Genomic DNA, 13,256 nt, shown 5'->3' with positions numbered 1-13,256 from the left:
AGGCATGTTCACACGCCAGAATTTTTGCAAGGAATTCTGTATATAATTTCTGCATAAATTTATAGTTAATACACTTCAATGGGATTCTGCTGTCCCATTCACACAGCTGAATTTCTGCTGCAGGAATTTCATAGAAGTGAATGGGAAATTGATTTCTGAGCAGAATTATTGCAGAATATTCATACTGTGCAGAATTTCTGCCGTATGAACATAGACTTAGTGTTAAGCTAGTGTGAGCCCAGCCATAAAATAAACAATCCATAAATAAAATATAGCAATACTGCCAGCTCCATTTTGGCAATAAACACTATAGTGTTCTCCAAGCTTATTTCATTAAATATTGTGCCCCAGTATTTGAAAATGTTATTGAAGTCCTCTGTTAAAAAAAATAATAGAAGAAAAAACAAAAAAAAACACTTGGATTATCTGAAATGTGCTATAACTAGGTGTCTTACTAGCATATTTTTTGTTTTGTTTTTTGTCTTACCTTTGGTCCTGCAGCAGAAATAATTATTTGTCCTGGTGGCTGAATCCAGGGCTCACCATCTACTTGGACTGGAATAGGTTTTAGAAGTGTTACACGGAAATAGGAACCCTGTGCAATTCGAATACCTGAACGAAGTCCTCCTTGAACTTGGCCCTAGCAACACAGCATGCAATAAAAAAATAAAGAAAGTGAGATGCTGACATTTTGTTGAAAGTCACAATTACACCTAAAATGTGCAAAAACAGGTAGAGCTAGGGCATATTATTCAAGTTACTATACTTTATCTGTTCTTAGCAATTTCTTAGGTCCTTGTATAAGGTAGATTTAGAATGGAATTGTAGATATCAGGATGTAAAATATCAGCTATGACTCAGTTATACAGTAGGTTAACCATCCCCTGACTGGACAGTCTTTTGATTAAAAAGAAAAGGTGTTTTACAAAGAAAAAAAAAAAAACGGCCCCTGACAGAATGCTTTAAAAAACATTTAACCTGGAAATAGTTTTAAATAATCCTTTATGCTTAGCCTCCACTTATGTCAGATAGAAATGGAGTCTAAATGTTAAAATATTTAAATTTCTTTACTTTATAAATCTTCTAATGACATTTCTTACACTGTAATAGAATTGGTAAAATGGAATATTTTTAAGTTTTCTAAAACTATCACCTTGAGTTGTTTACTTACAAACTGAACCTAATTTTAATATTTGACTTAAAACCGAAAATATTAAGGTGTCCTAGTAGAAATGTTATATAGTGAACAGTTACAAATGGATCTGGATAGGTTGGAGGTTTGGGCTGAGAAGTGGCAGATGAGGTTCAACACTGATAAATGTAAGGTAATGCACATGGGGAGGAGAAATCCGGGCTGGGATTATGTATTAAATGGGAGAACACTTGGGCCGACTGACATGGAAAAGGATTTAGGGGTCTTAGTTAATAGTAAATTTAGCTGTAGTGACCAGTGTCGGGCAGCTGCAGCCAAGGCAAATAAAATCATGGGGTGCATCAATAGGGGCATAGATGCCCACGACAAGGAAATAATTCTACCGCTGTACAAATCACTAGTCAGACCACACATGGAATACTGTGTACAATGGGCACCAGTGTACAAGAAAGATATAGTGGAGCTGGAGAGGGTTCAAAGACGGGCAACCAGGGTAATACGGGGAATGGGAGGACTACAGTACCCAGAAAGATTATTAGAATTAGGGTTATTTAGCTTAGAAAAAAGAAGGCTTAGGGGAGACCTAATAACTATGTATAAATATATCAGGTGGGCAGAACAGAGATCTCTCCCATGATCTATTTATACCCAGGACTGTATCTATAACAAGGGGGCATCCTCCATATCTAGAGGAAAGAAGGTTTCTACACCAGCACAGACGGGGGTTCTTTACTGTAAGAGCAGTGAGACTGTGGAATTCTCTGCCTGAGGAGATGGTCATGGTGAATGAACTCTGTAAAATTATTCAAAAGGGGTCTGGATGCTTTTCTGGAGAATAATAGCATCGCTGGTTATGTATACTAGATATTTAGGGACAGCATGTTGATCCAGGGATTTATTCTGACTGCCATATTTGGAGCCGGGAAGGAATTTTTACCTCTAGTATGAGGGTTTTTTGTCTTCCTCTGGATCAACTCAGTAGGGATTCATTAGGGATATAGGTTTAACTAGATGGACTCTGGTCTTTTTTCAACCTTATGAACTATGTTACTATGTTAACAGACTCACCATGTGAACCACTCCAGTTACCCCAACAACTTCAAGCAAACCATCATCTATTCTTGGCTTTCCATATCGATTATCATTATCAGAGCCCCACAAATCAGCTCCTGAACCCCAACTGGTAACAAAAAAAACAAAAACAACAAAAAAAAAAAAAAGCAATAGAAAGTTAATGGAATACATTCTGATCTGGTAAATTATCTGCCCTATTGTAATAATCAAATAAATATTCAATATAACTGCACTGGAGTAGAGTCTGAGGTGTCTAATTATGCAGGTAATTATAAGAATATATTCTGCAGTGCTTAGTGAGATATATTGAAACACCTCTTTCTAACAGATGTTTCCCCTTAATTGTATATATCTACTTAAAATTTTAATTAATTTTTGTAATGATGCTTCATTCTAACCTACACCAACTACGCAAATTGTGTATTTTTTTTATTGTTGCAGGACCACACCAGCTGTACCTATTGTTAAGGGCTTGAACATGACCAGTCACCAGTTTGAGCATCTCTGAGTAAATATTTCCTGTGAAATAATTATTGGGCACCTATTCTTAGTACTCTGCATGGTTCAGGGCTCTACGGATTGATCCAACTAGATGGTGTTCTTATGTATTATGAGTCAGGACACGCCCCTTTGGCAAGGGGTTGGTAGCACCCATTTGCTTGGGTTTACAAAAACAGATATTAGGTTAAACGTCCTCTCTAAGGCTGGGTTCACACATTGTAAAAAAAAAAAAAAAAAGGTTTAAAACCTGCCATACTTTTTAACTCAGGGGCCCAGATTTATCAAACGGTGTGAAAGAAAGTGGAGAGATTTTCCCACAGCAACCAATCACAGCTCAGCTTTCACTTTACCAGAGCTCGTTAGCTGAGCTGTGATTGGTTGATGTGATAAAATCACTCACTTATTCTCTCACAGCTTGATGAATTTGGGCCAATGTGTTCTTTGAAAACATATATGGAAAAATGGCACAGATTGTATGACATTTTTTTCCAGTGTGAGAATGACTGTTTAAAAAAAACCTAAATAAAGTTGGGCTGCTACTTAGGAATAAGTGAAGTGGTCTGTAGGTGACAATGCCGGTTAACCCTAAAATAACAGTCATATAATATATCAATTTGGCTTGTCATATTATCTACCTAGGAATATTTAGAAAGATAAGTCCTTCGATATTCGGAAGCTCCACTTCTTGCTGGTCAACCTGAAGCTTTAGATCTTTGTGCAGATTTCGATTGTGACTTAATTTCTGCAAACCGGCTTTAACATACACGCCTTTGTTGTGAAACCTTGAAGAGAAATACCATATACATGTTCTATACCAGAAGCAGAAGGTTTCCTTATATTTTTCTACATGTGCACACACAGTCAAGTTTACCTGCTATTGAATTTACCAGGCTCGATTTCACGGGCATGGTGAAAGTCTAAGCTTAATTCTGCATCAATCCCTATCCCACAATAGTTGTTCATTTGCACAATCTATAAGATAAAAAAAAAATGAAAAAACTGTGAGGGAAAAAAAGCATAACATCTTTGCAAAATTGGTATACACAATTGTTCTTTATCAACAGACAAACTATCTTTTACTGACAGGGCAGATGAATTAAAACATGAATCTAAAATAAAATATCAGCCTAGCAGGTTCGCTGCTCTACATCTCTCTCAATTTCTGTGACAGAGTAAGGATAGTGATCAAATGTCTGATAGAGGAGAGGCTATAATATGAATGAAGCAGATGATCCTAGCAAGAATTTTAGACGGGGTAGCTAGGATTAAAGGGGGGTATCTGGAAGTATAACAAAAGTACCTGCAGGAAAGGTTATAAAAAGAAAAGAAAAATAACCTATTGAGGAAACAGCAGATAGAAATTGTAAGGGGTATGTCACATAAATTAGAAAAAATTAGAAAAATTTGGAAATTCTTAAAGTAAAAAATAGGAGTAAATTTATTTGGTAGTAAAAAGAAATTCTTAATTGACCTTAATGTAGCAGAAAAGGAGAGTACCAGTGGTATTTTACATAGGACCTCAAGGGAACTTTGGGGGACATTAAAATTGACTTCGTGAAGACAAGACATGCCAGGGTCTGGAGTTGGGGGACATGCCTTTCAGCAGCAATGCTGCTCATACTAGCATGTACATTACATGTCATTGCTACAGGAAATGTAAACAAAGACTGGTGGGGTGAGTAGTGGCTCTTTGTTATTTTATAACATTTCATTTATTATACTGTTAGGTAATCTCTGTAATTGTGGCCCAATGCCTTTCCTCCCAGACAGAACAGAAATCCATAATAGCACCACTAGCATAAAGACATAAAACATTACCAGAAACAACTACAGTCATACCTTTGGTGGTTCAGGTTCAGATATACCATTTTCCATTGAATCAACAACCTCCTGAGCATCAAGAAGTATGGTCCAACGGTCCATAAGGACATTTTCAGCTTCATCCACAGATATGAGGACTGAATATGGATCCTCCCCACTGTAGCCAGCTCCCCAACGAAGTACTCTCCCCAGATCATTACCTGAGACAAAAAAAAAAAAAAAACACACATGTAAAATTGTTGCACAAATACACCAATGTTTGAGGTCGTGGTGATCAGTAAACAGAACAATTTGCAGTTAAACAAGTAGCCAGAATACTGAAACAAGTTATTTTCTTCCAAACTGGTCTATTTTCTCTTTTTTCATTTCTTGTACATTATTATGATGCATGAACTGGTTTTAAACAGCGTTAAGAAATATGCTACTTCAGAGCAAGCTCCATGGACATAAGCAACAATAGTCAGGATCTATCCCATTGACTTTGATTGGAAAGGTTACTGAGAAATAAAAATAAAAAAACGTGTGACATAAAAACTTGATTTAAACAATTGGTTGTTTTCTGATGACACATTCCTAAAATAACATGGAAAATTCACACAAAAAAAGTCCAGAGCTAAACTTTAATTTGGAACTTCTGGATAGTTCAGGAGTGCAGGGAGTGGTGGACGTGGATTTGCAGAAATTAAAGAAAGGCTGTGATCAGATTTTGGCAACATGTTATATAACAGTGTTTCCCAAGCCCGGTCCTCAAGCACCCCACAACAGGTCATGTTTTCAGAATTTTCTTAGTCTTTTACAGGTGATATAATTATGGTCAGTGCATCAGACTAAGGAAAATCTGAAAACATGACCTGTTGAGGGTACATGAGGACCGAGTTTGTAAAACACTGCAATATAGGATAAAATAAAAGTTTTAAATGTCTCTAGTTCTAATAAGAAAATACGTTTAAAACGTCCCATTTCATATGGTAAAGAGGCAAGCAGTCATTGGAGCGTTAAGTAGTCATGGTGCTTCAGGCTGTAATCAGAGTAGACTGCCAGGTGTCAGATCTCAATTGATCAGATATTGATGACCTATATTAACCCAATCCCGCAATATCAGGTACATGTACGGGGTGATTATGACTGACTTGCCGCATCACCATGTACATGTACCTGATGTATTTAAACTGTTACAGCGCCACTGGGCACTGTAACAGTTTACTGGGCTCACCTGTGCTGCACAGCCGAGCATCCCTGAAGCCGGCCAGGGACCAATCGCAGCGGTCTGGCCGGCAATCGTTGCTATTGGTCTGTCAGTACTGACAGACCAATGGCAGTGATATTGCGGGCGTCTCCACCTTCCCCCTCTCCTTCGTTGCTTCACACAGTGAAGCGATTGGAGGAGAGGGGCGCCAATCGAAGGAGGCCACCCACAGCGCTCTGATCCTGAGTTAACCATATAGACCAGTGATGGCGAACCTTTTTGAGCCCGAGTGCCCAAACCGTAATGCACGCCAGCTTTTTTTCCCTCAAAGTGCCAGCACAGCAATTAAATCAAAATACTGAGGTTTAAGTTTAGAAAAAACAACTCATACAGTTGCCATAACTAATTAACATCTTTTGTTTTAAAGAACACATCAACAGAGTTCAATTATCCAAACTTGTTTATTTTTTATTGATAGTTTATAGTTCCCCCCCACATTAGGTTGGCAGTATAGTTTCCCCCACCATTAGGTTGGCCGTATAGTTTCCCCCACATTAGGTTGGCCGTACAGTTCCCCCCACATTAGGTTGGCAGTACAGTTCCCCCCACATTAGGTTGGCAGTACAGTTCCCCCCACATTAGGTTGGCAGTACAGTTCCCCCCACATTAGGTTGGCAGTACAGTTCCCCCCACATTAGGTTGGCAGTACAGTTCCCCCCACATTAGGTTGGCAGTACAGTTCCCCCCACATTAGGTGCAGTATAGTTCCCCCACATTAGGTGCAGTATAGTTCCCCCACATTAGGTGCAGTATAGTTCCCCCACATTAGGTGCAGTATAGTTCCCCCACATTAGGTGCAGTATAGTTCCCCCACATTAGGTGCAGTATAGTTCCCCCACATTAGGTGCAGTATAGTTCCCCCACATTAGGTGCAGTATAGTTCCCCCACATTAGGTGCAGTATAGTTCCCCCACATTAGGTGCAGTATAGTTCCCCCACATTAGGTGCAGTATAGTTCCCCCACATTAGGTGCAGTATAGTTCCCCCACATTAGGTGCAGTATAGTTCCCCCACATTAGGTGCAGTATAGTTCCCCCACATTAGGTGCAGTATAGTTCCCCACATTAGTTGGAGTACAGTTCCCCCACAGACATACAGCCTCCAGCCATATACAGTGTATGGCTGGAGGCTGTATGTCTGTGTACTGCCCCACTTCAGTGTTCCGACCACCGATCCGCTGGTCAGGGTCACAATCTACTGCTATGGCCCTGCTACGGCCCTGCGTTTTTAAAGTTAACGTGGGGCCGCAGAAAGGTAACAGGGACATTCTTGTGTCCCGAAAAGATCTTTTGGGACACAGGGATGTCTTGAATGGGCTGATGGCGAACTATGGCTGCGTGCCCAAAGAGGGGGCTCGGCGTGCCACCTGTGGCATGCATGCCATAGGTTTGCCATCACTGCTATAGACGCTGCGGTCACTGTGACCGCAGCGTCTAAGGGTTACAGAGGGAGGGAGCTCACTCTGTTACCAACAGGCGCTCTGCAAAGTGAAAGCAGAGCGCTGATGGTTGCCATGGCAACCAGAGGCCTGGCCTGACAATGGCCTCTGTTGTCATGGCAACAGAAGCTGACCAGCCTCTACCTAAGGTAGAGTCTGACCTGCTATTCTATGTCTGCCAGTGTAGAACTGACAGGCATAGGCATAATTCAGTGGAGAATAGATGTGTACTCCACTAAATTATGTGTATGATCATCAAAAAAAATTTAAGTGTTTAAAAAAAAAAAAATAAATAAATGTGAAGAAAATTATATGATTCAAAAAGAAAAAGGACGGCACTCCAGCGATCCAGTGAAAAAAGTAAACTTCATTCACCCAAAGTGAACAATGTTTGTACACTTTTGGTGAATAAAATTTACTTTTTCACTGGATCACTGGAGTGCCATCCTTTTCTTTTTGGATCTGTAAAGTTTGGGGCTTTGTGGTCGAGTCTTTGATTGGACTGAGCACCCGCCTGGATCCTGTGATCAAAATCCCACACAGTGCCACTCTTACTTCTGCAATATAAATATATATATATATAAATATATATATATATACACATAAATACACACACACACACACCGTATTTATCGGCGTATAACACGCACTTTTAAAACTTAAATTTAAGGCAAAAACTCTGCCTGCGTGTTATATGCCGATAAGTCTTCTGGTCACTGTTTTAAAGCGGCCGCAGCAGCATCTGCTTGTTAAGTATTAACAGCGCGGCCACTTTAAATCAGTGACCAGCGGCATCTCCTCCCCGCACTGTCACTTGTTTTCTCCCGCACTATCCACAGGTACTGGTGTGGTGAATAGTGCGGGAGACACTGATTAAAATGAGCCCTACCTTGCCCGGATCTGCGCTACCTTTTAATCAGCATCTCCCGCACAATCCACCAGTACCTGTGGAATGTGCGGGAGACAAGTGAGTTTTACTTTTTATTTTCCCTCCCCCCTCCCTCATCATTCCCCCTTCCCCTGCTTTTTATAGTTTCGTTTATTTTCCTTACCTGCCTGCACTTTGGTAGGTCAGGCGGCAGGTCTTGCGGGGTCAGTGAAGCAGATGAGTTACGTCCTCTGCCGGCTTCTCTGTGCGGCATCACTTCATTTCCTGTAGTCGCCGCCGAAAAATGACATCCGTGATGCTGCACAGAGAAGCCGGGAGAGGACGTAACTCATCTGCTTCACTGACCCCGCAAGACAGCCGAAGCGCAGACAAGTAAGGAAGGGGGAAGAGTGGTCTTCAACCTGTGGACCTCCAGATGTTGCAAAACTACAACTCCCAGCATGCCCGGACAGCAGTTGGCTGTCCGGGCATGCTGGGAGTTGTAGTTTTGCAACATCTGGAGGTCCGCAGGTTGAAGACCACTGGATGCCATAGGAGGAACATGATGGGGGGATGATGAGACAGGGGGAAATGATGAGGGGGTGAATGATGGGGGGGGGATGAGACAGGGGGAAATGATGAGGGGGGGATGAGAAAGGGGGGAATCATGAGGTACAAGATGAGACAGGGTGGGGGGGATGATGAGGGGGGAATGATGGGGGACATGATGAGACAGGGTGGGGGGATGATGAGGGGGGTATGATGGGGGACATGATGAGACAGGGTGGAGGGATGATGAGCTGGGAATGATGGGGGACATGATGAGACAGGGTGGGGGGATGATGAGGGGGGAATGATGGGGGGATGATGACACGGGGAAATGATGGTGGGGAGGCACTAAATGCTTAATGTCTGTATGGCTAGTGGTGGTCTATGACAGGGGGAAATGATGAGACACGGGGGGTGGCGATGAGAGGGGTAAATGTGGCACAGGGACTGATATAAGGGAAGGAATCATGTGGCACTGGAGGGGACGGGACCAAACTGAGGTGCAGAAGAAAACGAAGTTGGGGGGATGATGTGGCATTTAGTCATAAGTCATTTATTTTACATTTAATTTTTTTTACTTAAATTTCCCTGTTAAAATGGGGGTGCGTGTTATACGCCAGTGCATGTTATACGCCGATAAATACGGGGTGTATGTGTGTATATATATATATATATATATATATATATATATAGTAGTTAGGAGTAGCCGTATTAGTCCAGTGATGCAAAAAGCTAAATCATCGGTAGTTGCAGTATCTTGTAATACCTTTTTTATTGGACTAACAAGATTATGTAGAGACAAGCTTTCGGGATTCCTCCCTTTATCAAGTCATAAGCATTTCTGAGCTCACAAGGAGAAAACACACGTTCTATCTCACAAAATATGCAGGGGTTAAAACAACATATGTGGAGGATGGACATTAAGTTGGGCCACATTACAAACTTGCCTGCCAACTCCATATTGGTAACAATGGATGTAGAATCTTTGTATAGTAACATCCCACACAGAGATGGAATTGAGGCCTGCTCACTGTTCCTCTCCTACCAGACCCACAACCAGAAATACAGCCCTCAGATCATCACCAAAATAATAGAATTCATTCTCACACACAACTACTTCAGCTTCAACAGTGAAATATACCTACAGATGATGGGAACTGCTATGGGGACCAGGATGGCACCACAATATGCCAATCTGTTCATGGCTGACCTTGAAGAGCGATTCCTGAATACCCAAATTCACAAACCCTACAGATACATTGATGATATTTTCATTGTTTGGACTGAAGGAGAGGATAAACTCAAACAATTTCATGATGCCTTGAACACATTTAATCCATCCATCAAACTCAAAATGGACTTCTCTACAGAAAGTGTAAACTTTCTGGACACCACTGTAACTATAAACAAGGACACAATACAGACATCTGTATACAGAAAACCCACAGACCGATCCAGCTATCTACACAATTCAAGTTCCCATCTGTCCCACACCAAGAAAGGCATCATATACAGCCAAGCCTTCAGGTACCACCGCATCTGCTCCAACCCTGATGACAGAGACACACATCTACAAACGCTAGCTGAGAAATTTAAACAAAAAGGTTACAAACCAAGGACCATCCATAAGAAAATCCACTCTGCTCTTCAAACACCACGTGAACACCTGCTGCAATACAGAGAGAAACAAACCTCATCACGCATACCACTGGTAACCACTTACATTCCCACCCTTGAGGAAATACGCAAAATAATCAAGGACCTGCAGCCAATACTAGCAGAAGATTAGGTGTTAAAGCAAATCTTTCCTGAACCACCCATCTTGGCCTTCAGACAACCACCCAACTTAAAACAAAAGCTGGTCAATAGGAAACTACCCACAGACACATCAGATACAGACAATGGGACCAAACCGCGCTGTAAACTCTGTCAACACATCTGCACAAATTCTGAGGCCTCCCACAACAACAAGACATACAACATCAAGGGACAATACTCCTGCACCACAGAGAATGTAGTCTACATGATACAATGCACCAAGTGTGACCTGGGATGTTACATTGGTGAGACCAGTCAGCCACTCAATAAAAGGATGAACCTCCACAGATCGTCCATCAACAACCATAGAGAAAAGGACTATTGCACCCCAGTTGGACACCATTTCACCCAAACAGGTCACTCCCTACAGGACCTCAAAATCAAGATCCTGAAAGGAAACTTCAAGAACACCCAGGAAAGAAAGACATTTGAAGCCAAAAATGACTCCAAGAACAGAGGACTTAATGTGGATTTAAGCTTATTATCCCATTATCAAAATTTCCTATAACCTTTGCTAAATTGTCTTCCCTCTCCCTGCTCTAACACCATTACACCCCTGCTCCCCCTCCCCTGTCTAAGTCTTATCTTCAGTCTATGGTCCTGTAGTAAAATTGTCCTTTCTCCTCTGTCCAGCGTAATCACCATTTTCCCCTCTGCTCTCCAGCCCCCCCCCCCCCCTCATCCTTATCTGTAGTCTATCATCCTATAGCTATACAATTTATGGCCCAACTTAATGTCCATCCTCCACATATGTTGTTTTAACCCCTGCATATTTTGTGAGATAGAACGTGTGTTTTCTCCTTGTGAGCTCAGAAATGCTTATGACTTGATAAAGGGAGGAATCCAGAAAGCTTGTCTCTACATAATCTTGTTAGGCCAATAAAAAAGGTATTACAAGATACTGCAACTACTGACGATTTTGCTTTTTATATTCACCCAAAAACACACCCAAAAATAGTCCCCCCCCAATAACATCAACATGTGCCACAATAAGAAGTCCTCACACAATTGTGTTGGTGGAAAAAATAAAATAAGAAAAAAGGTATGGCTCACAGAATACTGTGACTTACAAACATGATTTAAAAAAGAAAAAAACTTTTTTATGCTATAAATGTACTAAAATATATATATAAAAAAAAAAAAGTATATCAAATTTGGTATCGCCATAATTTTATCAACCAGCAGAGTAAAGTTAACATGTCATTTATACCGCATGACAATTGACCTATAAAAATTAATAAACAACCGCAGAAAAGATTTTTTTTTATTTACAAATCTGTTTAACTTTCTGGAGCCAGTTGATGTATAAAAAAAAAGTTTTTTCCTAGATAACCCCTTTAAGGTCAAAACAGGCTAAGGAGTAAAGGGGTTAAAGGTTAGGCCATTAGTTAAAAAGTCCCATAAAACCAATTTAATTAATCATATTTTCGGACAATGCTTACAGAGCAATACACTTTGCAAAAGTTTACAAATAAAAACATTATTGCATTTACCTGTTCCAAGAGGAAGGACAGCTATAGATGGTTCTGAACAAACCAATTTGTGTCGAATTTCCTCAAGTGCACCAAGCACCCAACCAACTGTTCCATCACCCCCACACACAAGCACTCGGAAATAGGGAACTTGAGAGAATGCATGAAATCTGAAAAGAAAAGCACAAATTTAGTATTTGGGCATTCAATAGAATAAGATTGTCTAGTTTTTGTGTATTCAACTAAGAAATGTAATATTGATATTAATTTTAAATCACTTTAGTTAGCCATATGTGCAAATACTTTGAATAATAGTACTTCTGTTTATGGGTAGGTTCACACTGTGTGAACGGAATATCCGCTTGCAGAATTCTCGAGCAGAGATGCGATCTTGGGGCCACACCGAAATACTTTGGCGACAGTACCGTGCTACCTTGCACCATCCCCATTCACAGCAATTCAGGGCTTGTGGACTTCCGTGCAAAGAATGAACATGTTATTTTTCTTTGCGCAGATCAATTCTGCAGTGTGAACGGGTCTGCAGAAGACCCATTCACACTAATGTTAGGGGTTCACATCGCGCAACTCCTCAGTGTGAACATACCCTGTAATTGATCATGATAATGCACTTCTTGTGCATACTTGTTCATTGCACAACTCCAGAGTGATGAAGTCCCCTACTACCCCCCCCCCCCCCCCCCCAACCACCATTTTCATGTTTTTGGAATTAAAATTCTACTCCAAAGCTTTAACTAACAGGGACTGCATTAATTTCATACATATATAAAGAGAAACAAGAGGTAGAGCACCACATCTGTTAATATAATCAAAGACCTAAATATAAAAAGTGTATCAACTGAAAAGAACAATGCTCACCTGGGAGGGTTGTGGTGTAGCCACAACTCCAATCTAAGTGCATCAATCCCTCTCCAGGGAGAACACAATAGATTGTAGGTATGGGTTCTATGCAGCTGTGGGTCACTAATAGCACCTCACTGACCAACAGGGGGGTCTGAACATGTGCCAAAAATACAGTGTCCCAAATAGCGCAATGATAGAACTGTTGCAAATCCACAGAGCAAAGGATTTATTAAGTCCATTATGAAAGCATTTTCTGAGGATACAACCTCCGTCTACAGATAACAGGACAAGAATGCATACCTATAATAAGAAGGTCACGTTATCTATCTATATCCATAACAGTAGACAATAAAAGCCAACATAATTGAATCCATAACATCCAAAAGGTATATGTACAGTGGGGGAATATAATGTAATAACTCCCCGCAGGGTAAAACTTGCCGGGCAGCTCACAT

General features: G+C 40.8%; 1 protein-coding gene across 2 annotated transcripts in view; it reads right to left on the bottom strand.

Annotated features, from left to right (window-relative positions):
• DGKQ (diacylglycerol kinase theta) overlaps positions 1-13,256 on the bottom strand; it is a 200,338-nt gene that overhangs the window by 21,169 nt on the left and 165,913 nt on the right. For both annotated transcript variants that reach the window (XM_056518257.1, XM_056518256.1), the window contains 6 exons: positions 11,962-12,110; positions 4,568-4,749; positions 3,600-3,700; positions 3,364-3,510; positions 2,222-2,333; positions 488-640 (listed from right to left, as the gene is read on the bottom strand). In XM_056518257.1, coding sequence (XP_056374232.1) covers positions 488-640; positions 2,222-2,333; positions 3,364-3,510; positions 3,600-3,700; positions 4,568-4,749; positions 11,962-12,110 — 844 coding nt within the window. The remainder of the gene's footprint in view (positions 1-487; positions 641-2,221; positions 2,334-3,363; positions 3,511-3,599; positions 3,701-4,567; positions 4,750-11,961; positions 12,111-13,256) is intronic.

The sequence above is a fragment of the Hyla sarda genome, chromosome 1 (genome assembly GCF_029499605.1).
Source record: "Hyla sarda isolate aHylSar1 chromosome 1, aHylSar1.hap1, whole genome shotgun sequence".
NCBI lineage: Eukaryota > Metazoa > Chordata > Amphibia > Anura > Hylidae > Hyla > Hyla sarda.
This window is presented reverse-complemented; position numbering and strand designations above follow the sequence as displayed.